This window comes from Trichomonas vaginalis, chromosome II (assembly GCF_026262505.1).
Source record: "Trichomonas vaginalis G3 chromosome II, whole genome shotgun sequence".
Taxonomy (NCBI): Eukaryota; Parabasalia; order Trichomonadida; family Trichomonadidae; genus Trichomonas; species Trichomonas vaginalis.
In genome coordinates, this window is record NC_067204.1 from 23,812,268 (window position 1) to 23,840,111 (window position 27,844).

Sequence of the window (27,844 nt, forward strand, 5' to 3'; positions counted from 1 at the left end):
AATTGATATAATATTTATAATAGTTATGATAAATGCCATTGTTCAAATCAAACCGGGTTAGTTCAATAATTTTTAAAATTTATTCTCTTAAAATTCTTGATGATATGAATTTTTATAACGTACAGCTTCAGTATACTCGATTTAATCATATAATATATGTTGAAACAAGTATATTCTTTGTAAAATTTTCAAATTTCTTTAAAATTTTAAATTGCATTTTGTTAATTCAAATTTTGATAATGCATATAGAGATGATAAGAAATGAATAGGTAGGTCTATTGTTTTTGTAATATAATTTGTAGAATTTATGAAATAACAATGAAAATTTTATTGAATCTTAATTTCTATTGGGCTTTTTTGTTTCTGTTCCTTTTTGAAAGGCGGAGACCGAAGGCAATGCTCTTGGATAAAAAGTAGCCAAAAGCCATGCAAGATGATAGTAAAGCAACAAAATTGAAAGCATTTCTCCATCCTGGGTTATGTGGAGAATACCAGAGTGCTGTAAATTTGTTCATGTTAGCCATAAAATAAAGACCAACGCAAACAGCAAGAATCACTGTTGTTGAATGGCCAATACGGTCTTCTTCGCTATTGAATGCTGCTTTGTATTCTTCAAATTGCTTATCTTTGGCAGGTGTTTCCTTTTTCTTCTTTTTATTCTTTCCCATTTTTTTTATGTTTTTTTTTTCAGTTGATCGTATGATTGTGGATGATCGAGCGGATAAATATCTGATGAATTATATAATAATTTGGAATTTGTTCAAACCATCTCTTGTGTTCGCAAATAAAATATCATTGAAATCCTCTTCCAAATATTATTCTCAACAATCATTAAGTAATTGAATTGATTTATTCATTAAAACTTCCTAGTATTGTTATAAGTATCCTTTGTGCATATGATTTATTTGATATTTCAGATATTTGGAACATCATGCTTCAACATTACGATCTTAACCATGAAGTTCAATCCATATATGTATTTAGAAATAGTTTTTGTATAAAAGCAATATCATATGTAATGAAATATTTACATTTTGAATAAATTTTATAAATTTTAATTATATTTTCTCAAAATAGTTTATTGAAGGAGAAACTTACACACTGCTTACCTTAAATTACTATGATCATTCAAATACAAAGAGAATTTAATATAGAATTTGAAAAAATCGAAAAATACGATCAAAGAGAGTAGGGGTAATTTTAGCTAAAAGTGGCACGCCTGTAAAAAGCAACACGCCCGTGAAGGGTGTGATTACCGATCGGTAATTTCGACAGTTTAGAATTTAAAATTTTTTATGGAACTGTTGCGAGTTTCATAAAGAATTTAAGGAATATAAGCAAAGATTTGAATCAAAATCTTAGACCTAAGCCGATCGCTTCGCTCGCGGCTTCCGCAAATTACAGATCAGCAAAGATTTGAATCAAAATCTTCGAACTAAGCCGATCGCTTCGCTCGCGGCTTTCTTTATTATTTTAAATTTGCATATTTCCATCAAATGTTCATAAGGTAAAAAATTTCGTTTATATTATTGCAAAATAAAATCTTCATTATCAAAATAATATTAAATGATAATATAATATAATTTATAAACAACTATTATTTAATAAAGTTTAATTGCCAAGGTTCATCTAATTTTTTGATTTTTAATGTTTTATGAATTTTATTTATCATGTATATATCTAATGAAGATTATATATGTAGAAGATAAGTACATTAATATGTACGTAAAAATTAATGAAATTTATTTTGAATGTAGAACGAGCAATTTTTCAAATTTTGTGCTTTTTTTGAATTTTCTCGATACCAGATAAGTTGTGTTGGCTAAATAATATATGGATACAATGTGTCTTATAGATGAATATATGCACAAAGTTTAAGAGGCCATTTTCTTTCAGAAACCGAGATTTGTGAATTTTTTCAAATTTTGTGCTTTTTTTGATATTGAAATTTCATTTCATTTTTTGATGCATATCGAATGCACCATGCGAACTTAAAGAAAGGCTATCTTATATAGATGCTATGAAAGCTGTCATTGATAACGAATGCATGCAGGTTGTCCATATCAATTAAAAAAATTCCAAATTTAGGGGGAACAAAATTAAAATTCAGGTGCAGTGCAGATAATGTGAAGCATGTATCTCATTTCTAAAGGATGATGAAGAATATATCCTAACAGAATATAATGGAACACATAATCACAATCAAATCAAAGATGAGACAAAGAAAATACCACACATTATCACAATGCTATCGTCGGGTACTTATTAATTTTATAAAACAGGGGGTGATCCGAAAATGGCTCAAATTGAATGCGACAAAAACTTGATCTGGATGATCCACTTAACAGGCCATCTTTTTTGAATGCATCTTCAGATCAAATGAAAACAATTCAGGAAAAAGGAAATAAAAAGATCAAAGGTATTCAAAGTACGATGATAATCAATTCAAGTCAACTCAATTATTTAAGGGTATCAAAGAACAAGAGTCACCAAAAGATTTAATTTATTTCGATGTCGATAATTACAACAAACCAAAGAAATTAATCATTTATTATGCTTCTTTCAAATTTCTGGACATAATCAAAATTGTGAAAGAGCATTTTATTGATGCAACCCATTCATTACTTGAATTTAAAATGTTGTTTTACATGATATCAGCCAAATTTCCAAATACACATGCATTCCCAATTTTTCAATTTGTCGTTTATCCAAACACTTCAGAAAATATTGCATTCTGTCTCAAGCATTTTTTAACTGGGCAAAAGTAAAACCAAAATATTTTATGTCAGATTGTGCACAAGAAATCGAAAATGCGATATCAACTCTTTTCCAGAAGTTATCCTTCATTGGTGTGCAGTTCATGTAATGAGGGCGTTTCAGAAAAAATTTGAAAGATTATGCATTTGAGAGTTCAGACAAATTGATATTAGATACAAAAATGAACTATCTTGCATACGGCAGAAATGGCAAGAAAGAATGGATTGAACCAACGTTCAAAAAAATTCTGGAAATAGCCGAAAAATTCCCAGAATTTTCAAAATACATACAAAATCAATGGATATCAAACCAAGAAAAATGGACAGCCGCTGAAAGAGATGAAAATTTAGCTCTCACAAATAACATTTCAGAATCGATTAACAAAAAAATTAAATATTACTACTTTGGCGGAACAATTTTCATCAGATTTGATCGATTTGTGATGAAATTAATCGATTTTATCGTTCCTTCATTTTATTACAGAATTTCTCAAGATATAAGGCTCAGAGACAAAATTCCAAATCCGTTGCCATCTGAAAAAAAGCCAAAAAAGTCTACAATCAGACTGGATACAGAAAAATGTATAATGCTCACTGATAAAATTAAATCGTTAATAGTTAACTCATCAGCAAACTTAAATACGCTTCAATTGGGTTTAGATGACCTACTTGATAAAGTTGTCAAGGCAGCAAAGGTTCAAAAACGAATGACCCAGTATTTTTTCGAAATTAAGTATCCCAATGGAAATCAAGCTTAGTATTCTCACGCAAATTACAGAATTTGGATGCAATACCCCTCAATTCATTGTTGAGAATGCCAAGTCTTTTCAAGATTAAAATTATTACAGATTTCCACCTTCAAATTTATACAACATTATAAAAATTTATGAATAAAACTTGATATAAAATAACATTTTTTTTTTACTAAGAAAAAAAGGTTTTTGATAATAAATTTATTTTATTTCGAAAAAGTAGCAATAATCGTAAAAGGGTATTGATAGGCTTGCTAAAGTAAACTAATTTTAGCTGTCAAATACTTTTGTATTTTGAAGTAAATTAGTATAAATTGTTTTTACTTTTATTTCGAAAAAGTAACAATAATCGTAAAAGGGTATTGATAGGCTTGCTAAAGTAACTAATTTTAGCTGTCAAATACTTTTGTATTTTGAAGTAAATTAGTATAAATTTGATATTATTTTAACTCCCTTTGAAAACCTCAATTTTCCATACAGAGGGAACGGGAATAGCATCCAATATTCCCTGAGAATGGTTGCGCATTCTCAGTTCCCTCTATATTTCGAACGAAGCTCTCATCGGTCTTTTTTTTAATACTAAACGTTTTTTCCCTGTCACTTTTAGCTAAAATTTGGGTTTGCCTTTGTGAAGCCTTAATTAGTGATTAACCTTATCATGAAGATCTTCTTGCATAAGAGGGTCTTTTATATCGTTTGTATAAAAAATAGGAGGTATAAGAGATTCTGTACTCTTTCCAATAATGCGAATTTGTTCTTCTGTCCTTTCTCGCCTTTTTGAACTGCATTTACAACAAAACATGATAACAATTATAATAATAAGAAGCATGAACACTCCTGAGAGGATGTAAAGTATTAAATACATTGTTCCAATTGACATTTTTAACTTTTGAGTGAAGGATGATAAATAAAATGACACTTTTATTGCAAATAAAAACTGCCAGATTTTATAAGATTTTAACCATTATTCCTCTGCAATAAAGGATTTCACAATGATATAAGAGTAGGACAGTTAAATACCCACACCAAAATATTGATCGGAACAATGTGGTTTCGTTCTTATACAATGTGTTTCTAGATTTGAATTATGCCAGAATTAAAAGTAAACATATATCAATATCATTACTATCCTATTATATAAATTGTAAGAAATCATTCAATAATCAAACAAATCTTGTTTAAAACCCTATAATTTTTCAAATTATTTAGATTCATATTCAAAGCAGAGCACTAACACAACTTTATGATAACAAAGTAAAAGTATAAGAGAAGACCACATTTTTCCTAATTTCTTTTTTCCATAGTGCAACAATTTTCTCAGGATTTGAATTACCTTTAGAGATATTTATATTTGTGTGAACATGAGTTTATTGTGGAATTGGAATTTGGATCAATGTTGAGGCAATTGAGTAAATAAATAAAGAATTTTGATTCTCGATGAGATTTTAAGGAATGACCTTATTCAAAGCAAATATTCTCAATCAGTTTGGGTTAGTTTCGTAAAATTTTAAAGTTAGTATAAAATATTCCATAATTATGGATTACAAAGATGAAGATGATTTGCCAAAGGAGATTCCATCAAAGAAACAAGTAAAAAGCTTTATTGAATCATCAATAGAAGCACAGGATTATGATGAAAATCAAGTTAAATCTCTTGAAAAAGCATTTATTCATTCAATTCAATCCGGAAATACAGATGATCTTATAATTATCTCGAATGCAATTCAAAATATTATGTTGCAGTATCCAAATGAACTATGTAACACATTCCTTGCAGATAAATTTCATGAATTTCTCGATGAAATTTTTTGTGAAATGGTTTCAGAAGAAGATATACCAACTCAAATCACCACAGTTATCAATCTTATTGCAAGTCTAATTGAAAATTCCTCAATAATTGGCAATTTCTTCATTGAAAGAGAATATTCAAACGACGCAAATGTTTTAATGTCAAGAGAAGAAACATTTTTGACATCTCCATGCTTATATCTCTTCGCAGTCTTACTATTACGCAATGCAATTAAAAAGGATGTTGATGAATGGATTGAATTTATGCATCAAGCAGTTTTAATATATCTAACTGGTGTCCCTCGATCATCATATAAATACACAGCATTAATTTGCAAATATGTATTGAATGATACGTCAATTGAAAAAACTCCTCAATTAATTAGTTCAATGACATCAGTTATGTTGACTTTAGGATACATGATTGAATTGTATAATGCAGAGGAGTACGTTGTCCTCCTTAATCAATGTGCAATTAAAATTTTAAGTATTAATATGAATATTATCCAAGAATCAGACTTCAATGAGTTTTTCAACTTATTAAATGATCATTTTGAAAGTTTATTAAACCCAAGACTCATAAATAATTATGAAAAAGCAAATTACACATTTTTTAAACTGATTGGCAATGTTTCACGTGATTATTCCATTTCTTATTGCAAGAATCTCATTAATTCATTACAATTTCAAGTTATAAAATTGATCATTTCAGAATGTTCCGAAGAAACTTGTTCAGAGTTCGTCCATTTATTAGCTTTTTATCTAGAAACAATTGATTCAGAGACTGTCATGTATGTTTACCTTAGCCAGTGCGAAATGATTGGTTTTTTGAAAACAAATTTAATTCGTGGAACATTTAAATGCGTTGAAGCGTTTTTACACTACTTTTATGCATTGACAATCCATGATCCACAAGATGTTCTTTCAGATATGATTGCTGCTGACATTTTTGAGGAGACAATCGAACAAATTGATTCAGCAGAGAGCCAAGGAGTTATATGGTTCTTAAAAGGATTGATTAATCTACTTAGTTCATTGGGTAACACAAAAGACAATGTTATTGTCGAAATTTATTACCATGAACAGTATATGAATACTTTTTATGATCTTGTTGATGATGATTCTGACGAAATATCAGAATTAGCTCAAACTGTTTTGTCTTATTTCCCTCGTGAAGAAGAGGATTAATAAATATATTTATAGAGTGTTTGTTTTTAAATATTATTATCAAATATTTCTTTTTTAAAATGTGTTTAACAGTACAGTATACATTTTGCGTCGCCTGTAGCCTACAGCTACAGTCACCGGCACAATGAAAAAAGTGACAGAAAAGTGACACTATACGGGTGCGCATATGTACGCATATATGTGTAAAAATAAACGTTCATATGTAAACTAACCTTTATTCACTAGCAGGGGCTGATAAATCATAATCGTCGAGAAGTACGATAAGTGGTCCCACCGGTTTAATCTGTATGGAGAGGCAAACGTGACGTAAGAAGCATAACACTGGTTTCTCAGTATATTTAATAGACTCTGCTGTTGGCTTAACTGTAAGCTTATATGTAATAGGTGAGTTAGATAACTGACCCTGTTGGAATGTATAATCAGTTTCGCAAGGGAATCCACATAGGTAATGACCTAAGTCATTTGACTCGATTCCAAATTGAGGGACTGATGTGGTTGTGATAGACCTCATGACATCATAGTTGAAGCCAACAGTATCGTTATTATTGTTAGTAGCATTTGCCTGCATCTCATAGAAGATTGGATCATTAGATGCTTGAGCCTCAGCAGGTATGTTACCATATGCACCGCAGTTCAGTTAAATTTGTTCAAACAGTGGATTTTCATAGGTAGTGTTATAATTAGGTGTTTTCTTAAATAGTGTATAAATGGTGTTCACATATAATGGAGTAAATGCTGCCGTGAATGTACAAGGAGTTCCTGCACCTTTAGCCATTGAACCATCCATAGTAATGCAGTCAATTCTTTTGATTGGGAAGTTTAGAGTCTTTGCCGAATATCTTGTCACCAAATCACTATAGATGTTAGGGTCCAAAGAGAATGAGTTACAGTATGTAATCATTTCAAAGAAGTTTGCATTCTTCTTAGTGAACTTAATAAACTTGGTACCAAATGATATCGTACTCTTATCGGCATATCCAAGTTACAGTATCAATAACTTTGATACCTTCATAGATAGGAGTGAAGTGATTAGTGATTGGAATATAGCTTGTAACATTGGCTTGCATGTTCGGTAAATGGTAGAATATCCTGATAACTTAATGGTGTCCAAACCATACCAGCAATACTGAACTTAACCTTAAGTTGTAAGTTACCAGCAAACGCTGGAAGGAATCTAATGTTATTAAGTATTAGGAATCTTCTTAGGTCAATCTTGATTGGTATGTGGAACTTTAATGTAGTTGCACCACTAATTGGTTTATTGAACTCAATAATCTGTCCAGAACGAACTGTATCACATCTATTGAAAACATCTTTATGTCTAGCCTTACTAAATACATCAACTTTCTTAATAGCTTCTGTTGTAGATGCAGTAGAAGTAATGTAACCTTCTTCTCTAGCATTATCTTGTGTATAAACACTTTTACCATTAGCGATTAATTGATATGATTCAACAGCATAGAATGAATCAATGTATCCCAACCAAATTGCTGGAAGATGTGCACATGATTTGCCACCAGCATATTTAGTATCAATTGCTTTAATTGCTGTAACATTTGATCCTGTAGGAGCTCTCAACAGCAGCTCTTTCTTTATATACTTCACCATCATATTTAGGAACTTTTTCATCAGCTGGTTCAGTTTCTGTTGTAATTATGCACTCACCATCGACATAACCACTAATGAACGTATTATATAAGTCAATCATGTTCTCACCAGGTGGTGATATGTTAAATGTAATATAACCGTTATCAATAGTATTTGTCGGCATAGCTGGCACTTTTGTTGGGACATATCTATGGTTAGTATCTCCAATAGGAACTGCCCCATCAACTTGATCGAAATAATATCTTACTTGTCTGATGGAATCAGCAATACTGTATGTATTGAGGTTATCGTTCAACATCTTTCTCAGCTATAAAAAATTTACAATCTTCTTATTCTTGGGATTATTCGTCTTATTTGTGGCTGAGGTTTAGGAGGTTCTGGTTCAGGCTCTGGTTCATCATCGAAGTGTATTCTTTTCTCTTCCATTGATTGAACATATTCTTGATTCTCTTTAGTTTCCTTCTCACGTTCAATTGGGTCCATGTTTGGTTCATTAACTACACTGTTACGTTCTAATATCTTTGTCATCATCTCTAACAACATTTTATTAGTATATGCTTGTTCTTCTTCTTTCTTCTCATCAACTTTAGGAGCTTCTTGAACAACAGGAGCTGGGGCAGGAGCTGGTGAATTCAATGGTGCCTTTCTCTTTCTAACTTGAACTGAACCATTCTTCATATGACAAACATAATATAATGGATGTTGTATTCCTTTAGCTTCATTCAATATGATTGATTGCTTTTCACTTGGTGAAAGTTTTGACGTCATTTCTATCCTAATAAAATTTTTTACTCCTAACAAAATGACTGAGAATACTTTCGACAGAGAAGCACTCAAGAATGAACTTCGTGAAGAAATACTTAATGAACTCAAACCAAAAGAACAAACACAAGAAGAAAACCAGCTAAACCAAAGCGTAAACTCACAGAGAAACAATTAGCTGCATTAGCAGCTGGACGCGCAAAGAATCCACGAATGATTGCAAAGAAATTGAGAGAAGAGGAAGAAGCTAAGAAAAATAATAAGTAAGTGTTTAGAACTTTAACTTACGTTCAAAAGATGACTTCGTTGAAATAGTGAAGTCCTTATTTTTGTTGAAGCATGGTTTCGAACCAATGCACAAGTCAAAGGTTATCTCATCACCTTCATAAAGAGATTTGTACAATTCCACGATGCTATATTTTTCCCCAACTTTCTCAGGGAAGAACAAACCTTTCTTCTCGTCATAATGTACTTGTATCGCATCTGGGAACATTTGGTTTGCAGTAAGTGCAATTACGTCCTGTGTGATTCCCTTCATTCGACAGTGGAAAGCAATTTCCTTGAGGTCATTGGTTAATTCGTCGAGGTAAGTCTTCTTTCCAACGAATATAGATCTTTGTGCCTTAGACATATGTCCTGCAGTAATCTCTGCAAAGTCTGAATGAAATTGACCCAGTGCTTTTCCAATGAGTTCTCTGTTATACCTTCTCTTGTATTCTTCTGCTAACTTATCTAAGTCCTTCTCATACAAGTGTAAACTATCTGTATCCTGATAGAACAACTTCAAGCCCAAATCTTCTGCTGTGAAGAATACTTCATTCATGATTCGTTTGGACATAGAAAGGATTGAAACACCTAATGGACAATAGTTAAAGTGACGAACGATAGGTTTAAATGACTTTACACATGAAAGTTCGGAATCGGGGATGAACTCTATTGTCTGTATGTCATTATAGTTCTTAATGATATAGTCAGTGAGCTTATTGTCCTTGATGAAACGAATCTTTTTGTCAATGGGCTTTAATATCGTCTTACCATAGATACTGTTCAAAAGAAGTTTGATGATCTCTTGTATCGGATTACCTTCCTTCTTATACTTAGCACGTAATTCGAAGAGCTTCTTAACTTCATTCCTTATTGTCATGTCCCTTTTTCCATCATAATAGTATCCATCAATGACTTTGCATGAGATCTCTTGGAACTTGATCAGATCTTGAAGCGTAATGTGGTCTACGAACATCTTGCAGCATGTATTGGAACTTCTGGCAACATGTAAGTCAGGGTTGATGTCAGGATTGACGACAATCAATGGGAATGCTGAGTTCTTACCGATCGACAAGATCTCGATCTGACAGTAAAATCCTGAGATGAACTTTTCCTTTGTTGGTTCAGCTTGGTCATCATCAAAGAGATGCTCCAACAAGTATTCACTGCTCTTCATCTCTTCTGTCATAACTTTTGGAATTCCTTCTAAACAGTAAAGTCTAGCAATTGCTGATGGATACAATGATACAGCATCGAAGTCAGTGATGAGTTCTCCTTCATTGTATTGCTTCTTGTTCTCAGCTAGCATGCATCTTCCTCCTTGAATACACTTGGAAATATATTCACGAGGTTTTCCTGCAAGATCAAAGAGATTACCGTTCTTCCAATATACTCTCTTCTCAAAGAGTTTGTTTGAGATAGAACTTATTGAAACATAATCATAAGCATCTATTTCAAACTCAGTCATGAGGTCATTGCGGAACTTAAGAAAGCCATCTCGTAAAATGCGTACATCTTGACCGCAATAGAATGACGAATAAACTTCCATGTCAAAGTGTTCATCATCAATCTTGCAATCTTCAATCTTCTCAATGTTCTCATTAAAAGCTTCAATATCTTTGACATGATTCATGGCATCATCGATGTTACCAACTTTAGTTGTATTAACTAACTCTTCCGTGTAGTAATTATATGGGAAAACTTCTTTTTCACCACTAGTGAGGTGAAACATTTCAGGGAATCTTTCCAACTTAGTTGAGATGATTGCATAAGAGTCTTTGAAGCAGAGAAGTTTTCCTTTGTACTTTCCTTGTATCTGCATCGTTTGTGAACCTTTGATGATTGGAGTTCCTGTAATCTCTTCTAACTGAGACATGAGAAAAGTGACATCGTACGATAAGTTGTGGAAATAAACTAAACTCTTATCTGGTAAAGCTTCGAGGAATTTTGACGCACAGTCACTTCCCCAAATTGATGTATAACCATCATCGTCATCTTCCATGAAACAAATGTTGTATGCTTTGTGAATGTTTCCATCAGTTGATGCTTCGAAGTCAGCAAAGAAAACATGTTCTCTTGGGAACTTCATGTCTTTCTTCGTCTCTGAACTCCAATCTTTCTTCATCCTTGCGCAATAACGCTCATTGTATGTGAGGTCAATCATTTCTTCAAGGTTCTCATTATACATCGTTGTGAAGTATGTGCAAAGTTCTCCTGTTCTAATTGGTTCGAAATAATTGTTAGCAAACAAGAGTTCAATGACTTTTGCAAGTGGTGTAACTAACTTTGAGTTAATTGCATACCTTGTTTCATATCTTCTGTTAACTAACATCTTCTTCTCTAAAGTCCAATCCTTGCACAACTTACAAACATCTTCATAGTTCTTGATGAACATTGAACTTATTGGAAGCTTTTCGTTCAACATGTAGTGGTCATACATTAATAAAAGTTCTACTGTCATCTTTGGTTCTTCATCTGGTTCATAAGTATATGAATGATTTGAATACTTCTCGTTGTATTTGATGACATGGAACCTTATTCCTGTTTCTTTGGCAATAACCTTAATCTTTGACATTGGAAAATCTTTGACACGAATGATTTCCCTCATATGATTAATTGTTGCTTCGTCAACACCAGCTTGAATACAAGCGTAGATGAAACATGAATCTTTCATCATCTTCTTTGCTGTCTCTGCATTAAGTTCGTTGAAGATCTGATACCTCTCTAAGTTAATAGGTAATTTGCATGTCCATGTCCAAAGCTGACCATTACGTGACCTGTTTCTCTTCTTTGAATGGTTTTGTTTGATGATCTTGAGTGCGATCTTTTCTTGACCTGCTGCTCTCATCGTATCTAACATAACTTGTTCTTCAGCTGTGAGTTTATATGGTGTGTACGTTCCTTTTCTCAAAGCAGAAGCATCAACATCTGAATAAGCTGTATAGTCAAAGATCTCGATCTTCCTTAACGAAGGAATACTACAAAGGAAGAAGTCATAGTTTGATTCAAGGACTTTAGATGCTAATTCTTGTACTTCTGCTATTGGAGCTTCATTAAGTAACTGATGAACTAATGATCCCATTGTATTGATGTTCAAATGACGCAAAATGTTTCTCTTCTCATCAAAGTCGTAATAGAATGTCCACTTCTGTTTGAAAAGGTCTATCTGTCCAATGAACTTTGCCATAACTCTTGGAAACATCTTGTTGAAGTAATCTTTTCCTCTTGGACTGTATTGGTCAATGTTAAACATAATGAATCTTTCTCCTGCTTTAGTTATTGGGTCTAACCATTTCTCATCAGGAAGTTTTTGACCATTAATGTTCTTAACAACGTAAAAGGCATTCTGTATTTCTTTGTATGCTAATTCGCTCTCATCAATCTTTGGTGGAGGGTCTGAGTATATTGGTTGCATCTCCATTAACGCTCTATTATGAGATCTCTGATCGTGATCTAAAGCAACTGGGGAATTTGAAGCTGGAACATTCATGATACCATTGTAGTCATCATAGAAGCTCTTAGCATTCTTGAAAATATCTGCTACACTTCCTGTACCTCCTTGATTCTTAATTGCCAGAGCTAATTTATTGGTAATGTCTTTAGCTTTCTTAGGCATTTTGATCCCAAACATATCAAGCATACCTTTCTTATCTTCTGGTGAAAGGTTATTAACTAATCCTTTTATAGCATTGAGCATGTTGGTCTTTTATAACCGATAAAAAAATATACGTTATTTTTTTTAATCGTCATCGTAATCATAATCGTACGAAGATTCTGTATCATCATCACTGACATCATTGGTTTCTCTAACTTCTGGCTTATCTGGTTTAATCTCTATCACCATAAACATTGGTGACAATAATCGAACAGGCTGATCTTGGAAGTCAACTAAGGTAAACGTAACATTAGTTAGTTCCCATGGAAATGCATCTATCCATGGTGAGGATTCCTTACATATAAGTGGTTTACCAGATATCCAGAACTCATTGATGTTATAACATGTAGATCTGTACATGATCTTTCTTCGATCATCAACTTGGTCAATATTATTGAACCCAGAGATGACAGACATTGATGAACGAAGATATAACTGATACCCGAAGTTGAGCATAGGTGGTTTTGGCATTTTTAGTTTATATATGTACAATAGGTAGTTCTATTCCATATGCACCTAAAATAAGATTTGCTCTATGTGAAGCATCTTTTAAATAGACTTTATGTCCTTTGTCCTGTGACGTAAATATAAGTTGATTCGTAGCACTCAGTGAAACTGTTACATTATGTTGACCTTTTTTCTTGTTATAATAATCAAACTGTTTTGTTACAATCTCTTGTAGTTTTGATACAATAGTATCCATATCAAATGAAAGAGCTGACTTAAATGTACACACCTTTTCTTCTCCATCTTCGTCTAACTGTAAGACAAAATAATCTGTTTCGTCACAAACAATAAAGTTCGCCATAGTACTGACACTTTTTACTCTCATCTTTATCTTACTTGGATGCCCCATGTTAGGATCTGCTTGAAACTGTATTGTCCCGTAGTTATTAGGATCAGTCGATTGTAGATAATACATCATTTTTATATGTAGTAAAAGAATGAGTGTTGTTCCATATGCATATGAATGTTATAAGTCTAGCGTACTTCAATATAAAGAATATTCTCTGAGAATTACTGATAACGCTTTAGTCATACATAAAGAAGGTGCTGATGAAGACATTACCATTGGTCCAGGTATATTACCTATCGAGCAACCAGATGGTACAATTGTTGAAACAGACATAAGTCAATACCTTCAAGAGTTGCAGAATCGTGTGACAAGAGTTGAGAATAATTACTTAGATGCTCCATTCTTCACAACTGATAAAGACTATATGTTTTCATGTATGGCGAGTAATGGTTTGCAAGAAACTCGTGAGGTAAATATTAATGAAGCATTAGAGACTATAATATATCATGTCAAACGGTTATTATCGATTGACCATGGAGTTCATTTTGACCCAAGGTCTACACTGTTCAATATACCAATGATTGAAAACAGTCATTTAACATTTAAAGAAGATACATTGTATAATGCTTTAAACGCAGCATTTGCTTATATATTAGGTCATGAACAAGTACAAAATAGTGGTATTGCAATATACTTAGATAAAGTTATGTTAAAGAAACCATTGGCATTCACAGAAGATGGTCCAAAAGCAACTGGTATTGTTGGTGATGGAACATTACTTACGAAAGAATACTTAAAAAGTCATATCAGTGATTTTGTGAAAATAGAACAAAGTGGAGGAGGTAAGAGTTGGTTAGGGTGGTTGTTTGATTTATTTTCAGCAGGTGCAACTAGGGATGCGTTAAACACGCCATTTGACCGGGCGTACATTTTTTTTGTTCGCCCAAAAATTTTGCCATTTGAGAAATTCAAAAATTAAAAATAAAATCTTAATCTTGATTTTTTTATTTTCGTGATTTTTTTGAAACTTACATAAGCGATGAAATACTTTTTTTTAAGTAATCGTTTATTATATATAAATATATCTTAATAAATTTAATTCCTTAAGGTAGAGCGTGTTCAAATTTAAAATCTCATACAATATTTTCTTAATGGCGTATTTTTCTGAGGTCGCCCAAATAAAGGCGAATTCAAAATTGAGAACTCCCAGGCGTATGGCGAGTATTCAAAATGTACGCCACTTACAAAATATTGAATGTGGATTATCAATTTTTTGGCGTGTTCAATTTCAAATTTTGATATTTATGTTTATTTTATTCAGTATAATGCTAAGAATTAAAATATAAAATTCATAGAATTTTTTCTTTGAAAATATTTTACATTTTTATTAGACCACTCCTAGACTAGTCATCAGGTTATCCTCAGATCATCCTCAGACTACTCCTCAAACTCCTCAGATTATCCTCAAACTCCTCAGACTACTCCTTAGACCCCTCCTCATTAGACTACTCCTCAGATCTTCCTCATAAGACTCCTCCTCAGATCTTCCTCCTGAGACTACTCTTCAGACTACTCCTTAGAGTCCTCCTCATCAGACTAGTCCTGAGACTAGTCCTCAGACTACTCCTGAAACTACTCCTCAGATTATCCTCAAACTACTCCTCAGTCTAATCCTCAGACTCCTCCTCAGTCTAATCCTCAAACTCCTCCTCAGATTATCCTCAAACTACTCATCGGTCTAATCCTCAGACTCCTCCTCAGATTATGGTCAGATTATCCTCAAACTCCTCAGATTATCCTCAGATTATCACTTTACATATATATATCGATAACTAAATAATTACTTATTATACTTTCTTTATTTTTTTTTAATTTTAAAATAATATTAATATATCTTTCTACGTTTAATGATGAAAAGAGAAAGAGGAGTAAAAAGAGGAAAGAGAAAAGAAAGAGAGAGAGAAAAAAAAAAGAGAAAGAAAGAAAAAAAAGGACGGCGATAATTTTGTATTGTTTTGTTATTCGGCCGAATGGCGTATTATTCTATTTTTAAACGGTCATGGCGTAAAACCGTCGCATCCCTAGGTGCAACAACTGCATCTCTTATAACCATGCAAAGTGAGATAGACGCACTTTGGACTTTTCTTGGTGGCATAGATAGCATGAAGTTTTATGTTGAGTTTGCTAAATTGCATGGAAATACAGGAAGTTTCTTTGACGGTCTCAAAAATTTATGGGGTAAAGTAGCAGATAATACAAAGAAACTAACTAACTGGGCACTCAAACGTAAAAGTATGTTCGACGGACTTGCTTACAACCCTCGTCTCGGAATTATTGAACCAATAAATTTACATCCTTTAATGACAGTAAGAGATTTAGATGAAGAAGGAGAAGGAAAAGGAGGACAAGTGGTTCAAACAATTGTTGAAAATCTACTAAATATATATCCTGAGTTTGAAGAAGTTTTAACAGCAACAAACACAACAATTCGTGAAAACAGTATAGCGTTTAACACTGAAGATAATATTTTAGACTATATGTTCGTTGTTTTAGGTCAGTTAGCTAAGACAATAAAAGAGAAAGGTATTGATTCAGTCATAACAGTTGAAGATGTAATGTTAAGAAAGACTTTTGGCTCATTGTTTCAAGAACCAAAAGAAGTAGTTAGTCTTTATGAAGTTTTGAACGCAATGCTGACAAAAATAAATGAAAGTGGCACTGGTGACATAAGTGAAGCAAAAGTTGTTGAACTTCTTTCACAAAAAGCAGACAAAAACCATGTTCATTATATAAGTTCAGATGAACAGATTATAACGGACTACCACGGATATTTAACACAGGGTGAAAAAGTGAAGACGAAAGATGTTAATGAAAGAAGATATAAATACATTCGTGCTAAAGGTTATGACATACGCTGTACTGTACAGTATGACATAGGTAAAGCACCAGAATCATTTGGTTATAACAATGAAATTTATGCCTCTAGTTTCTTTGTTAACGGTGTATTAGTTGAACCAAGATTTATGTTGAGAGTTAAGGCAAAAATAACTTTTGAAGATGCTATTAAAAGTAAAGCTGACAAAGATGAACTTGACGCAATGAACAAAGTTTTGAAATCTCATAAACACAATATCTCCGATATAAATGAACTTCAAGCTACATTAAATAGTAAAGCAGACAAAAATCATACGCATGAATCCTTCACTACTGTTAGAGCAGACGACATAATATTGAACTATACCCTTGGTTCAAGTGCACCTTTAGAGAATCCAAGTACAAGCGTAAAAGATACTCTTAACAATTTAGATAACAAATGCACTAATATTGAAGGACATGTCAGAAACTTTGAAACACATGAACTACCAGCAATGTTAGATAAGAAAGCAGACAAAAATCATACACATGAATTCTTCACAACTATTAGAGCTGATGAGATAATATTGAATTGGGCTATTGCTTCATCAAGCATGCGTGATGAAGATATGCGCACTAACCTAAGAGATATGGTTGTTGATTTAGCCAATAAAACCGACAAAATATATGTAGATGAAGAATTAAATCGTTATGATACAAAAGCAATGAGTTATACAGAAGAAGCAAAGGAATGGTAGATGAAAAATTATGCAAAGAAGTCGGAAGTAAATGATAAAATTAATGGGAAAGCTGATAAAGAGCATGTGCATGAAGAATTTCAAACAATCAGGATTAAAGAAATTAATGCATACATTGAAGAAGTAACAAAAACAGGAAGAGACGGTACACCTTTAGTTGAACAAAATATTTATCCTCCTACTTTTCCTAATGGTTTAATAACAAACAATATAAATATTGTAGATGGCGATGGATTTATAAATGTTAAACATGAACTTCAAACAATGAAGACTGAAATACTTCAAACATTATATCCTATAGGCTCTATTTATACGTCAATGAATTCAACAAATCCAGCAAGTGTTTTAGGTTTTGGTACGTGGGAACAGATTGTAGACAAATTCTTATACTGTGCTAACTCTTCAAAACAGACAGGAGGTTCGAAGAAAATTTTAGAAGCAAATCTTCCACCACATAAGCACACAGGAACTACAAACTTTTCTGGCGACCATAGCCACTCATTAAGAGACCACCCATTATACAACTCAGACTATGAAGCTGGTAATGACGTTTTATCTCCATCTTATAACAATTCAGCAAAAAAGACTTTTCGACCAACTGAACCAGGAGGAAATCATGTCCATACTTTCACAACAAATCCAACAGGCTCGGGTGAAGATTATATGCCACCATACATGTCTGTGTTCGCTTGGTTCAGAGCTGCTTAACTCAAGATCACGATCACAAACTGTTTCTCAGTATGAATGAGTAGCTCTATTTTTACATCATTACTGAAGTATTTCTTTTCTTCATCAATGACAGAAAGAATGTTTTCATCACCTTTTAAAGATCTTACCAAAGTTAGATCTTCATCAGAAAATCTCAAAGAAAGACTCATTTATGCACTAATAAAAATATAGCTAATTATTTTTTATCTGAACTTTTTATCAGGTATATAAAGATGTCTGAACATCATTTGAAGTTCTTTAAGATCCAACAGTTTGTAGATGAAGTGAAGAAGCAAAATAAAACAGCAAAGAGACTACTTATATGCTTACCACAAACATTACGTCAAGGAAAGTATGGTTATAGTGCAAGTCCGATCATGATCTTTGTCGATAAGCAGAAATACACAAATGAAGGTTTAGCTAATTTACTTAAGTTTGAAAAGATAGCTATAAACATTCCTGACCATTTCTCAGCGAGAATAAACCTTGACAAGACTAAAAGTTATTGTTTATATGTAGATCTCACGAAATCAACAAAGAGTAAAGACAAAGAATATAACCTAGTTGAACTTAAGACAATGGGTAAGAACTTACTCAAATCTGCTATCAAACCTGTCGAAGAGATCGACATTGAGGATGAAGCAGAAGAAATAGATGTAGATCCTGATGCATTATAAACGATAAAGTTTATTTTTGGAGGAAGATGGTGTCAGACCCTTTAATCTGGTATGCTTGTTCTAGGTAATTGCAGAAACCTAGAAAGATTGGTATTGGTCTGAGTTTCATATCTGTTCTCTCATCTCTCCATTGAAGCAAGTAAATTTTCATGAAGAGTTCGTCTGGATTCTCAGGTTTTGGTACACACTGATCGAAGATCTGTATGACCTCTTCATGACCGTACTCCCTATAGTCAGACATGAGTGTTAAGAAGAACTTTTGCATCTCCGGACCAGGTTTAGCATCTATGCAACGAGTGGGTCTCATTGACATTTTTGTCACTTTTTATTTGGTCTTATGGAAGGATTTGAGTTCATGCCACTTGCCAGCAAAGAAGATGCAGAAGAGGTTGTTGTTGCTGCATTCTACGCGAGCTCACACGTTGATGCATTCCATGCTTACCAGGATGACCTCGAAAAAGAAGGTCGAAAGCTTGGAAAGATCCAAATGTTGCTTGAGTTCTTCCGTGGAAACCTTGCACAGAAGTATGAAAAGAAAGAATAAACAACTAATTATTACTGAGCTAAGCTCATAAATGTAAGTTTTTACTCTGATCAGATCTTAGATCTCGTCGGGATAAGCGGAAAGGATAAAGTCCATGAGCTGGACTTTTGTCTTAATGAGTGGTACTGCACTCCTGAGTATTTCACGCTTGTTGGAGCCCATTGGAACACGACCTTTCCAATTCCTCATAGATCTCAAGGCAGAGAGCGTGAAGAACTCAAGGACAAAGAGTCTTTGAGACTTGGTAAGGAATCCCTCATCATCTCTTTCATCCTGGAGGGTCTTTGTGGATGCAGTGGACTTGATCTCGTCTTCCTCGATCGGATCATTATCATAATCTTCATCACCCTTCTTCCTAAACGTCATCTGCTCTCTCTTGTAGTCGTTCCTGAGAGCATTGAGTCCAGCTTCAAGATCTTGTGAGTTCTTTGCAGGTTTATTGAAAGTTTTCTTTTCCTGCATTTGCTGTATAAGCCGGGTTTGCTGTTGCATCATCTGCATCATCATTACCATCATATCTGGTGTTGGTGATGCTGGAGCTGGTGTTGTACCGTCTTGGGACATTTGGTCGTCGGTTATGTCTTTACAAAAGATTGCTTTACAAAAGACGTCTTGACAAAAGTCTGCTTTACAAAAGACAGCTTTGAAAAAGCTTGCTTTACAAAAGACGTCTTGACAAAAGTCTGCTTTACAAAAGCTTGCTTTACAATAGCATTTTCTCACAAAATTGAATACTTTTGCTTGACAAAACTTGTTTTACAAAAGATTGCTTTACAAAAGCTTGCTTTACAAAAGACGTCTTGACAAAAGACGTCTTGACAAAAGTCTGCTTTACAAAAGACAGCTTTGAAAAAGCTTGCTTTACAAAAGACAGCTTTACAAAAGCCATGACTGATCTTCATCCAATTTGTTTAATCGAACTTAATGAAGTAGTTTCTGCATATCTCCTGCATGTATTTGGAAACGAGAAGATAAGTCAACTCACCAAGGTTTCCAGACGCCAGATCCAAAGACTTGAATCAACTGCAGGAGTAATCCTAAGCTTTGAAGAAGGATTAACCAATAAGAAAGATGTCATTGACTCCAAGCGTGAAAGCCTTGCTGCTTTCTTACGCAAACACCCATGGGTCGATGTTGATCTCCAAACTCCTTACCACGGACTCGTTGAAACCTTCACGACCTACAGACAGATCCTTGACAGACCTGAGCAGAACCTTCTGGTCGAACGTGATGGCACATTAAACCCTACAGACGAGCCAATCCAGAGAGAAGAAGCTCAAGAGTAAAAATCTGACATTTATACTTTACATGACATTTTTTTCATGAGTGTTCACGTTAAGATCAATGATGAAAACAAGACTCCATGGGAAGATATCATTGATGACATAGAGAATGACCTTGATGAAAACATGATGGGAGCTCAAACGTCAGTTAAGGTCAAACTTGGTGAAGTTCAAGAAAAGATCTCCGAGATCAATGCAAAAATATCAACACTTAAAGAGGTTGACGTTTATTACAGAAGCTTGGAGAGAACTTTAAGCAAACTTGAACGTCAGAACCAAAGTCTCATAGTTGTGCTCCAGAAACTCAGTCTCATGCGTAAAGCATATAATGACTACCTACATGTAAGAGACTTACCTTCTTATTCTACTCCAGATCTCGACTTTTCCGATATCAGTCCAATCCTTGCTGATACAACACTCAAAATTGCAGAGATGCTTCCTACATACCCAGAGTATGATAACTTACCTCAGCTCTTCGAGTATCTCAAGAAAAAGTTCATGATCTTATTATGCGAGACCATGAAAGGAAGACAAAACACCAGAACAGAACGAGAACAGAGCTTACTAATAGACTTATTATATTATACTAAAGAAATAAAGGAGTTTTTATTCTAACTTTGGTATTTTTGGAAAGAACTGATCTGGATCATATTTGTCATCCACAGGTTTTGGTATCAAAAGTCTCTCTGGTTCTTGGACGTCTGGTACCGGAAATGGTTCCTTTGGTTTCCTAGCTTTTGGGAGATCTAAAAATTTTCTTGGTCTCTTTCTGGGTCTTACATGTTCTCCATCTTTATCAGTAATAGTTGTGAACCAACCATTACCGTCAAAGTTGAATATCTTCTCAAATTCAGTTCCTTCATCAACTATTATCCTCTTTATCTTCCTCTTCTCCATTAATGGAAAAAGTGACATATATTACTTCATTGTTTTTCTGAGTGTTAGGATTAATTAAACCTCTACCTATAACATGTTTTGTCACAGAAAATTTCTCTCCATATCTTTTTGACAAGATCTCTATAAGTTCTTCTGTATAAGATTTGTCACTACTGAAGTAAATAGATGGATAATTAAGGACATCAAAGGTTTCTACAATATATTTAAGAGTCCATTCATCTCCATACTGTATAGAATAAGTATGGAAGTATGGAGGATCACATATAAAGAAAACATTGGGAAGATCTTTGTACTCATTGAAGATTATTCTCCAATCTTTATGAACAATTGTTAAACCTTCAAGGTAAGCATCTATGTTTTCATCAAATAAGTTAGTATATCTGAGGTATAACACTTTCTTCATTAATGTGTCAAGATCATAGTATTTGTATGCTCCAGAATAGAGAAGACGTGAACATAATGTATCCCAGTCTATGTATGGAGCTTTACTTATAACTTCTCTGACGATCTCTTTCTGATCAGTAGGAATTTTCTCATCTGGCTTAACATTTATTCTCTCCTTAAGTTCCTTAAGTATCTCATTCGTGTCATGAATGTGTTTCAGTCTATCAACGTAGTTATCATAGTCATTAGCAATGATCGTTGATTTTGGGAACAAAGTATGCAACAGATGAGAGATAAAGAGAGAGCCACCAAAGAGGTCAACGAAGACATAATCTCCTTTGATGTCTTTGAGTATGTCGATAAGATCTTTCCTGATCTTAGACTTATTGCCTATGAAAGGTAAAGGAGGTTTGGTAAAAATCATTTATATGGTAATAAAAATAAGTGTTTACTTGAGACAATAACCTCTGTTGAGTTTGTAGAACAAGATCAGAAGTACGATCAAGTTCAAAACAACACAAATGACTAGGATTGTGTTACCAACAATCTTTGTCTTTTCCCAGCAAGACTTCTTCTTTGGTTCATGTGCTGCTTCGACATCACTGTATGGCTCGGACATTAACTTAAAAGTGTCACGACCACTTCATTTTTGATGAAGTCAACAGCTTATGTCCACTTCCTCCCACAAGCACTTGAGGAACAAGAGAAGGTCATCATTGAATACCTTCAAGCAACTGAGAAGCTCGAAAAGCTTCAAGATCTCCGCGAAGAGTTCAAGTCCCGCTTGAAACAGGAGAACTTACTACAGGAGTACATGCTCATCCTTTATACACTCATTGATGGCACCCATTTACCATCAGAGTACACTGCAGCTCTTGATGCACTCAAAGATCTTCGCGATCACCAGCCGATCGGTAAAGAAGCCTTCGAGTTCACCATTGAGCAAGCCATCTTCGCCAAGCACAATGCAAAGAAGCAGATGCTCGAAGCTCTTGACAAGATCAAGGAGTACGTCGAAAAGTTCTAAAATAATTTTGGTTAAACAATAACATACTTAAGACATAAATTATACCTACTTATTAACTCAGTATATTGAGCATTATATGCATACTTAAACTCTTGAGCAATATTGTTCTCATCAATGATTCTGATCTGAGCTATTTTTGAGAAAGGTGGTGGAATACCACAACATGTAATGTCTGGGTCCAATAAATCTATTTCACACTTGAACCCAGTCATTCTGTGAACAACTTCTTCCAAGTCTGGCTTAGGTAGTAAGATCTGATCTTTGCTCACTAAGTTAGAAAGAGCTCTTTGTCTTGATCTAACAATATCTTCTGGTATATACTAAGTAAATACTCTTCTACACCAATCCTCGATGAAGTCTCCACAGATCTCGATGAGGTCAGGATGGAAGTTAATGGACTTAAAGGAGGAGGATACATTGGTGCTTCTGAGTTCGTAGTTGTTTCCTCTTTTTTATCTCTGTTGGAGCATCACTGACAGTACCAGATGGATAGTTCTTTATCACAATGTTATTAGTTGTTCTTGAATCAACATTACTTGTTGGTTCAATTGGAACATTAGCTGCACCATAAAGTATTGACTTCGATCTCATTTGTTATGAGTAAAAATTGTTTTATTCTCTTATAAATGACAAACATTAACCCAGAGAACAACACAGAATATACTGCAACAGGAGTTGTTTACAATGATCTAGATCAGATCGTCTAACTCAAAGCTCCAAGAGGAAGGAATTTAATAAGACAACCTCCACCAAAGATATATGTTGATGATGGTAGTAATGGGTTCAACTTAGTCTATCATTACTCATATCCTCAATATGCAAAGATTGGGTCTACACCAAACGTGACAAACCATTATATGAACCTTTATGATGAAGCAAGGTTTCATGCACCAACGAAGAAAGAACCTGATGCATCAAGATTACATGAATTCGCAGACCATGATGGTTATAGTGATTACTCAATGCCTGTAAGACTTTAACGTTAATAAAAAATGACTGTTGGTAAACAAGAAAAAACTTTAATACAAGAGGATTTGATGCTACAATATATTCAACTGATATGGGAGCTTATCAATTCGATACATTTGAGAATCCTGGTGGAACACACATATTTTCTTTTGTTCATCAATGTAAACAGTAGAAAAGGTTATGCGTTCCCAATGAGTGAAAAGAACTCAAACAATGTTCTAAGTGCAATGCAGAAGTTCCTTTCACAAGCTACATGTGAAATGAAGCCTACAATACTTACTAGTGATGAAGACCCAGCTTATACGACACAAAATGTTCGAGATCTGTTGGTCAGTCATAACATTGAACACATGACGACACAGAAATACAATCATAACATACTAGGTATTATTAATAGGTTCTGTAGAACTATTAGAACTATGTTACATATGAAGTTAAACCTCAAAGAAGGTGAAAAAACACCACCTTTCACTGCTGATACAATGAGACAAATCATTAATGACTACAACACTGAATATCATTCAAGCACACAACAAAAGCCTGATGATTTCACAGAAAAGGATAATGAGGAATATATAAAGAAGCAAAGATTGAAAGAAGAGTATGTCAGAAAAAATAACCTTTATAACTTAAGACCTGGTCAAAAAGTTCAAGTCATAGTTGAACCAAGAACATGGGGTAAAGGTAACCAACAAAAGAAACATCTTGATCCTTCTTATTATACAGTTGATTCAGTTGATACAAGTGCATACTTGTTAAGAGCAAAAGATGGAAGTGTTGCAAGATATCCACGTTATCAGATATGGACAAAAATAGAGCATGGATTAAAGCAAGGAGAAACTTTAGATCAAGGAAGACACGGTGCTGTTAAAAGTATTGATGGTCATGAACTTGTCGGTAATGATGTAAATATGATGTTACGTTTGAGAACGAAAATACAGGAAAAGTGACAGGTAGAGGTATGCGTGAAGGTAATCCAAACAGGTTGTCACAAATGGAAGTACAGTATTGGAGGAAAAATATTAATGAAGGTCATGTTAAAGATATGCCTAGTTTTCTTGAGAAGTATCGTGGGTTTCGAGTTTAGCTTGTAAGTCCTTTATTTTTGTTTCATACAATGAGATCTTCCTTCTGATATGTTCATCATTGAGAGGTTGCTTGACTTTACGGAACTATACACGTCCGTCTTTCATTGTATGTACATAATATCCATCAGGAACCTTACCATCTTTTATATATTCAGTTAACCACTTTTGTTTAGTTGATGCTTTAATGACTTGACTCATTTCTTACTGGATAAATTTTTATGTTTTTTATCTTTTGACGATTTTTTCTTATCCTTATCTTTCTTCTTGTCCTTATCTTTCTTTTTGTCTTTGTCCTTCTTTGATTTATCCTTCTTGGACTTCTCTGCTGCAGGTGGTGTTGGATTCTGTTTGACTTTAGCACTTGGGTCAGGACCTTGTCTCTGAGACTTAGATATAGATTGTTTAGGAGCTGCTGCTTGTTTAGTTGCTTCAGCTTGTTGTTTAGCTTGTTCTGCAGCTTGTTGCTTAGCTAATTCAGCAGCTTGTTTATCATTCTCTTCTATTTCCTTTGCACCAGTTGCGACTTCATTCTTGAACTTTTGGAGATTCTCAGCAGCATCCATTACCTTATTCGCTCCTTTAAACAATCCATAAAATTTCTGCCATGGTGGTACTGAAGGTATATTTCCACCAATTGCTGGAGGAACTGATGCTTCAGGAGTTGGAGATGGTGTTGGAGTTGCTTCAGGAGTTGGTGTTGGAGTTTTGTCTGAATTGAGATGCTTTTCTGCTTCAAGAACTTGTGTAGTATTTTTCTCCAGGTATGCTTTTGCAACCTCCTTAACTTCTGGACGTTCATTATTTACATCCTGTCTTGGTGTTGATGTTTCAGTAGCGTTTTCCTGAGTTACATTAACAACAGGTTGCTCAACTGCTGAAACATTAGCTGCTTCAGTAATGTTATGAGTAGTTGAAACATTTCCTGATATACCTTCTCCTGTTGGAACTCTTGGAGCAATTGTTGTGATGTTCGCCATTGCAGGAGTTGGTGTTGGAGTTTCTTTCTTTGGAGGTGGAGTTGGAGTAGGAGTGTCATCAATCTTTCTGTCAGCTTTCGTCGTTTGCGTTGTAGTATTTGTTGTTTCATTACCATATTTTGCTCTTAGTCTGGTAAGCTCTAACTTCATATGTTCTTCAGGATATGCATACTTATTATATTCACCCTTAATATTCTTTTTCCATTCATCGTATTTATCTTCTACTGATTTCTTAATTGATGCTAGTCCGTTTACAGCCAATTCATCAGTACCGTTATCAGTAGTCTGGTTATATAAAAGATTATCAGCTGATCTAATTGTGTAATCCGTAAGATTACCAAAACGCTCTATTGTACCTAATGTTGCGTTCTTCAGTTCCTTTCCAATTCCTTGTGCAGCATCTTTGACTAAATCAGCACCCCATGCACCAAATCGTCTCACAGGAACCGCTATTGATGGTGTTGGTGAAGGAGATGGCGATGGAGATGGTGATGGTGAAGGAGATGGAGATGGCGATGGAGATGGTGATGGTGAAGGAGATGGAGATGGCGATGGAGTTGGTGTTGCTGCTGCTTTCGCCTTTCTATCAGCTTCTTCCTTAGCCTTTCTATCTGCTTCTTCTTTCTTCTTAAGCTCCTCTAGTTCTTTACGTTCAGCTTCTTCTTTCGCCTTTCGTTCAGCTTCTTCTTTAGCCTTACGAGCTTTTTCTTCATAATATTTTGTATACTTATCATCAGCCCAATTACCAAGTGATTTGGCACCTGTTAGTATTCCATTTGCGGTTGATGTTGCTGTTCTTCCGAGCCATCCCCCTACCGCTGAAGCACCATTGCCAATAGCACTACCAGCATTTAAAATTCCACGACCAATCCATATCCCTGGTTTTGCCTTTGTATTAAGAGTAAGAAATTCTTCCTTCCTATCTTCAGGTGTAGGATTTGTAACAGTTCTTACAGTATCAACAACAGTGTCAACACCGGTTCCAATAGCACTACCAACAGTTGTTGCACCAGTTAGAATACCATGGGTAACTAAATCAGTAGCTCTTGAGACAACATTATCACTCGAGGCTTTCTCTGCTGGATAGTTTGATCCTTTGTAAGTTCCTGGACCACCTCTATTTGAAGCTTCTCCTTCAACTATTTTCTTCTCTTCTTGTGCTTGTTCTCTGGCAACACTCAATGCACGTTCTTGTCTTTGAATGTTGTCTTTCTTTAACATGTAACCACCAAGTGTCTGTGGTGGTGTGTTTTTATCTAGTGCAGCATCAATTGCAGCCTTTTCTTTTCGCTTTTCTTCGTCTAACCAATTTTGAATAGATTCTGCATCAGTTGGTTCAGCTGGAGTTGGAGACGGTGTTGGAGCTTTAGTTGGTGTTGGAGACGGTGTCGGAGCTTTAGTCGGAGTTGGAGATGGAGTAGGTGCTTTTGTAGGTGTCGGTGATGGAGTTGGAGATGGAGTTGGAGGTACTTGTTGGTTCTGGAGTTGGTTCAACAGTCGGTGAAGGTGTTGGCGCCTTTGTGATTCTTGGAGTTGGCTCTGGTGTTCTAATAGGGGAAGCAGTTGGTGTATTAGCTCTTTTAAGAACCTGTGATCTTTCCGCTTGATTTGAATCAGATACTGGGTTAGTTGTACTAGGATGTGATACAGGAGTTATTTTTGGTGTAGGTGTTGGTTTATTTAATGTTATACCATGACTACTCGACATTGGTGGAGGACCTGCGTGAGCAGTTGGTGTCAGAGTTGGCGTTGGAGCTACTGTAGGAGTTGGCGTTGGAGCTACTGTTGGTTCAGGAGTGGGTGTTGGTGTTGGAGCTACTGTAGGAGTAGGTGTAGGAGTTGGTGTTGGAGTCGACATTTGTTTTAACCTCTCATTATACCAATTCTCCAAATAATAAGCCTCACCCATTAAGTTACTCTGTCTTTGTTTTATAGAAAATTCACCTAACAGTAATTCATCATGAATCATTTTCTGCAGCTTTGTCGTGTTTTCTACTTCCTTTATTAGAACGCTCGATGTATTCGCCAATCCTCTATATTCCTTAATCATCTTATCTAGTTTGTTCATATTTGGTACTTCCTTTTTCTTCTCAGCGTTAATCTCATTAGA

General features: G+C 34.5%; 14 protein-coding genes and 2 pseudogenes across 16 annotated transcripts, besides 4 other annotated features; 8 read left to right on the forward strand and 8 right to left on the reverse strand.

The window, feature by feature from the left end:
* Positions 1–278: 278 nt before the first annotated feature.
* On the reverse strand, positions 279–682 carry TVAGG3_0598650 (uncharacterized protein; the record flags this gene model as incomplete). The annotated part of the gene is made up of 1 exon (XM_001323524.1): positions 345–668. The coding sequence occupies one exon, from the start codon at positions 666–668 to the stop codon at positions 345–347; it is 324 nt and encodes a 107-aa protein (XP_001323559.1).
* Positions 683–1,186: 504 nt separating this feature from the next.
* Positions 1,187–4,133: a mobile genetic element.
* An 836-nt stretch (positions 4,134–4,969) lies between these two features.
* TVAGG3_0598670 (armadillo (ARM) repeat-containing protein family) lies at positions 4,970–6,497 on the forward strand (the record flags this gene model as incomplete). The annotated part of the gene is made up of 1 exon (XM_001323526.2): positions 5,045–6,484. The coding sequence occupies one exon, from the start codon at positions 5,045–5,047 to the stop codon at positions 6,482–6,484; it is 1,440 nt and encodes a 479-aa protein (XP_001323561.2).
* A 162-nt stretch (positions 6,498–6,659) lies between these two features.
* Positions 6,660–12,482: a mobile genetic element.
* TVAGG3_0598690 (uncharacterized protein) lies at positions 6,699–7,052 on the reverse strand (the record flags this gene model as incomplete). Its single annotated transcript, XM_051239702.1, has 1 exon — positions 6,699–7,052. One exon carries the CDS (start codon positions 7,050–7,052, stop codon positions 6,699–6,701), a length of 354 nt encoding a protein of 117 aa, XP_051097526.1.
* Positions 12,483–12,947: 465 nt separating the features above from the next.
* Positions 12,948–24,547: a mobile genetic element.
* On the forward strand, positions 13,718–14,548 carry TVAGG3_0598710 (keratin-associated protein family; the record flags this gene model as incomplete). Its single annotated transcript, XM_001323527.2, has 1 exon — positions 13,718–14,548. One exon carries the CDS (start codon positions 13,718–13,720, stop codon positions 14,546–14,548), a length of 831 nt encoding a protein of 276 aa, XP_001323562.2.
* Positions 15,681–17,888, forward strand: TVAGG3_0598720 (annotated as a pseudogene). The gene has a single exon. A coding segment is annotated over exon 1 (2,208 nt).
* TVAGG3_0598730 (uncharacterized protein) lies at positions 18,179–18,565 on the forward strand (the record flags this gene model as incomplete). The annotated part of the gene is made up of 1 exon (XM_001290457.2): positions 18,179–18,565. A coding segment is annotated over one exon (387 nt), but the record flags the coding sequence as incomplete, so codon positions are not given.
* TVAGG3_0598740 (uncharacterized protein) lies at positions 18,576–18,878 on the reverse strand (the record flags this gene model as incomplete). The annotated part of the gene is made up of 1 exon (XM_001290458.1): positions 18,576–18,878. The coding sequence occupies one exon, from the start codon at positions 18,876–18,878 to the stop codon at positions 18,576–18,578; it is 303 nt and encodes a 100-aa protein (XP_001290459.1).
* On the forward strand, positions 18,903–19,109 carry TVAGG3_0598750 (uncharacterized protein; the record flags this gene model as incomplete). The annotated part of the gene is made up of 1 exon (XM_001290459.1): positions 18,903–19,109. The coding sequence occupies one exon, from the start codon at positions 18,903–18,905 to the stop codon at positions 19,107–19,109; it is 207 nt and encodes a 68-aa protein (XP_001290460.1).
* On the reverse strand, positions 19,167–19,673 carry TVAGG3_0598760 (uncharacterized protein; the record flags this gene model as incomplete). Its single annotated transcript, XM_001323529.1, has 1 exon — positions 19,167–19,673. The coding sequence occupies one exon, from the start codon at positions 19,671–19,673 to the stop codon at positions 19,167–19,169; it is 507 nt and encodes a 168-aa protein (XP_001323564.1).
* TVAGG3_0598770 (uncharacterized protein) lies at positions 19,997–20,395 on the forward strand (the record flags this gene model as incomplete). Its single annotated transcript, XM_001323530.1, has 1 exon — positions 19,997–20,395. One exon carries the CDS (start codon positions 19,997–19,999, stop codon positions 20,393–20,395), a length of 399 nt encoding a protein of 132 aa, XP_001323565.1.
* TVAGG3_0598780 (uncharacterized protein) lies at positions 20,432–21,007 on the forward strand (the record flags this gene model as incomplete). The annotated part of the gene is made up of 1 exon (XM_051239703.1): positions 20,432–21,007. The coding sequence occupies one exon, from the start codon at positions 20,432–20,434 to the stop codon at positions 21,005–21,007; it is 576 nt and encodes a 191-aa protein (XP_051097527.1).
* Positions 21,255–22,097, reverse strand: TVAGG3_0598790 (phage tail repeat-like family; the record flags this gene model as incomplete). The annotated part of the gene is made up of 1 exon (XM_001323531.1): positions 21,255–22,097. The coding sequence occupies one exon, from the start codon at positions 22,095–22,097 to the stop codon at positions 21,255–21,257; it is 843 nt and encodes a 280-aa protein (XP_001323566.1).
* On the reverse strand, positions 22,122–22,292 carry TVAGG3_0598800 (uncharacterized protein; the record flags this gene model as incomplete). Its single annotated transcript, XM_001323532.1, has 1 exon — positions 22,122–22,292. The coding sequence occupies one exon, from the start codon at positions 22,290–22,292 to the stop codon at positions 22,122–22,124; it is 171 nt and encodes a 56-aa protein (XP_001323567.1).
* TVAGG3_0598810 (uncharacterized protein) lies at positions 22,326–22,700 on the forward strand (the record flags this gene model as incomplete). Its single annotated transcript, XM_001290927.1, has 1 exon — positions 22,326–22,700. The coding sequence occupies one exon, from the start codon at positions 22,326–22,328 to the stop codon at positions 22,698–22,700; it is 375 nt and encodes a 124-aa protein (XP_001290928.1).
* TVAGG3_0598820 lies at positions 22,712–23,291 on the reverse strand (annotated as a pseudogene). The gene has a single exon. A coding segment is annotated over exon 1 (580 nt).
* A 513-nt stretch (positions 24,548–25,060) lies between the features above and the next one.
* On the reverse strand, positions 25,061–25,884 carry TVAGG3_0598830 (microtubule-associated protein family; the record flags this gene model as incomplete). The annotated part of the gene is made up of 1 exon (XM_001323534.2): positions 25,061–25,884. A coding segment is annotated over one exon (824 nt), but the record flags the coding sequence as incomplete, so codon positions are not given.
* Positions 25,885–27,049: 1,165 nt separating this feature from the next.
* Positions 27,050–27,844: part of a mobile genetic element that runs on past the window's edge.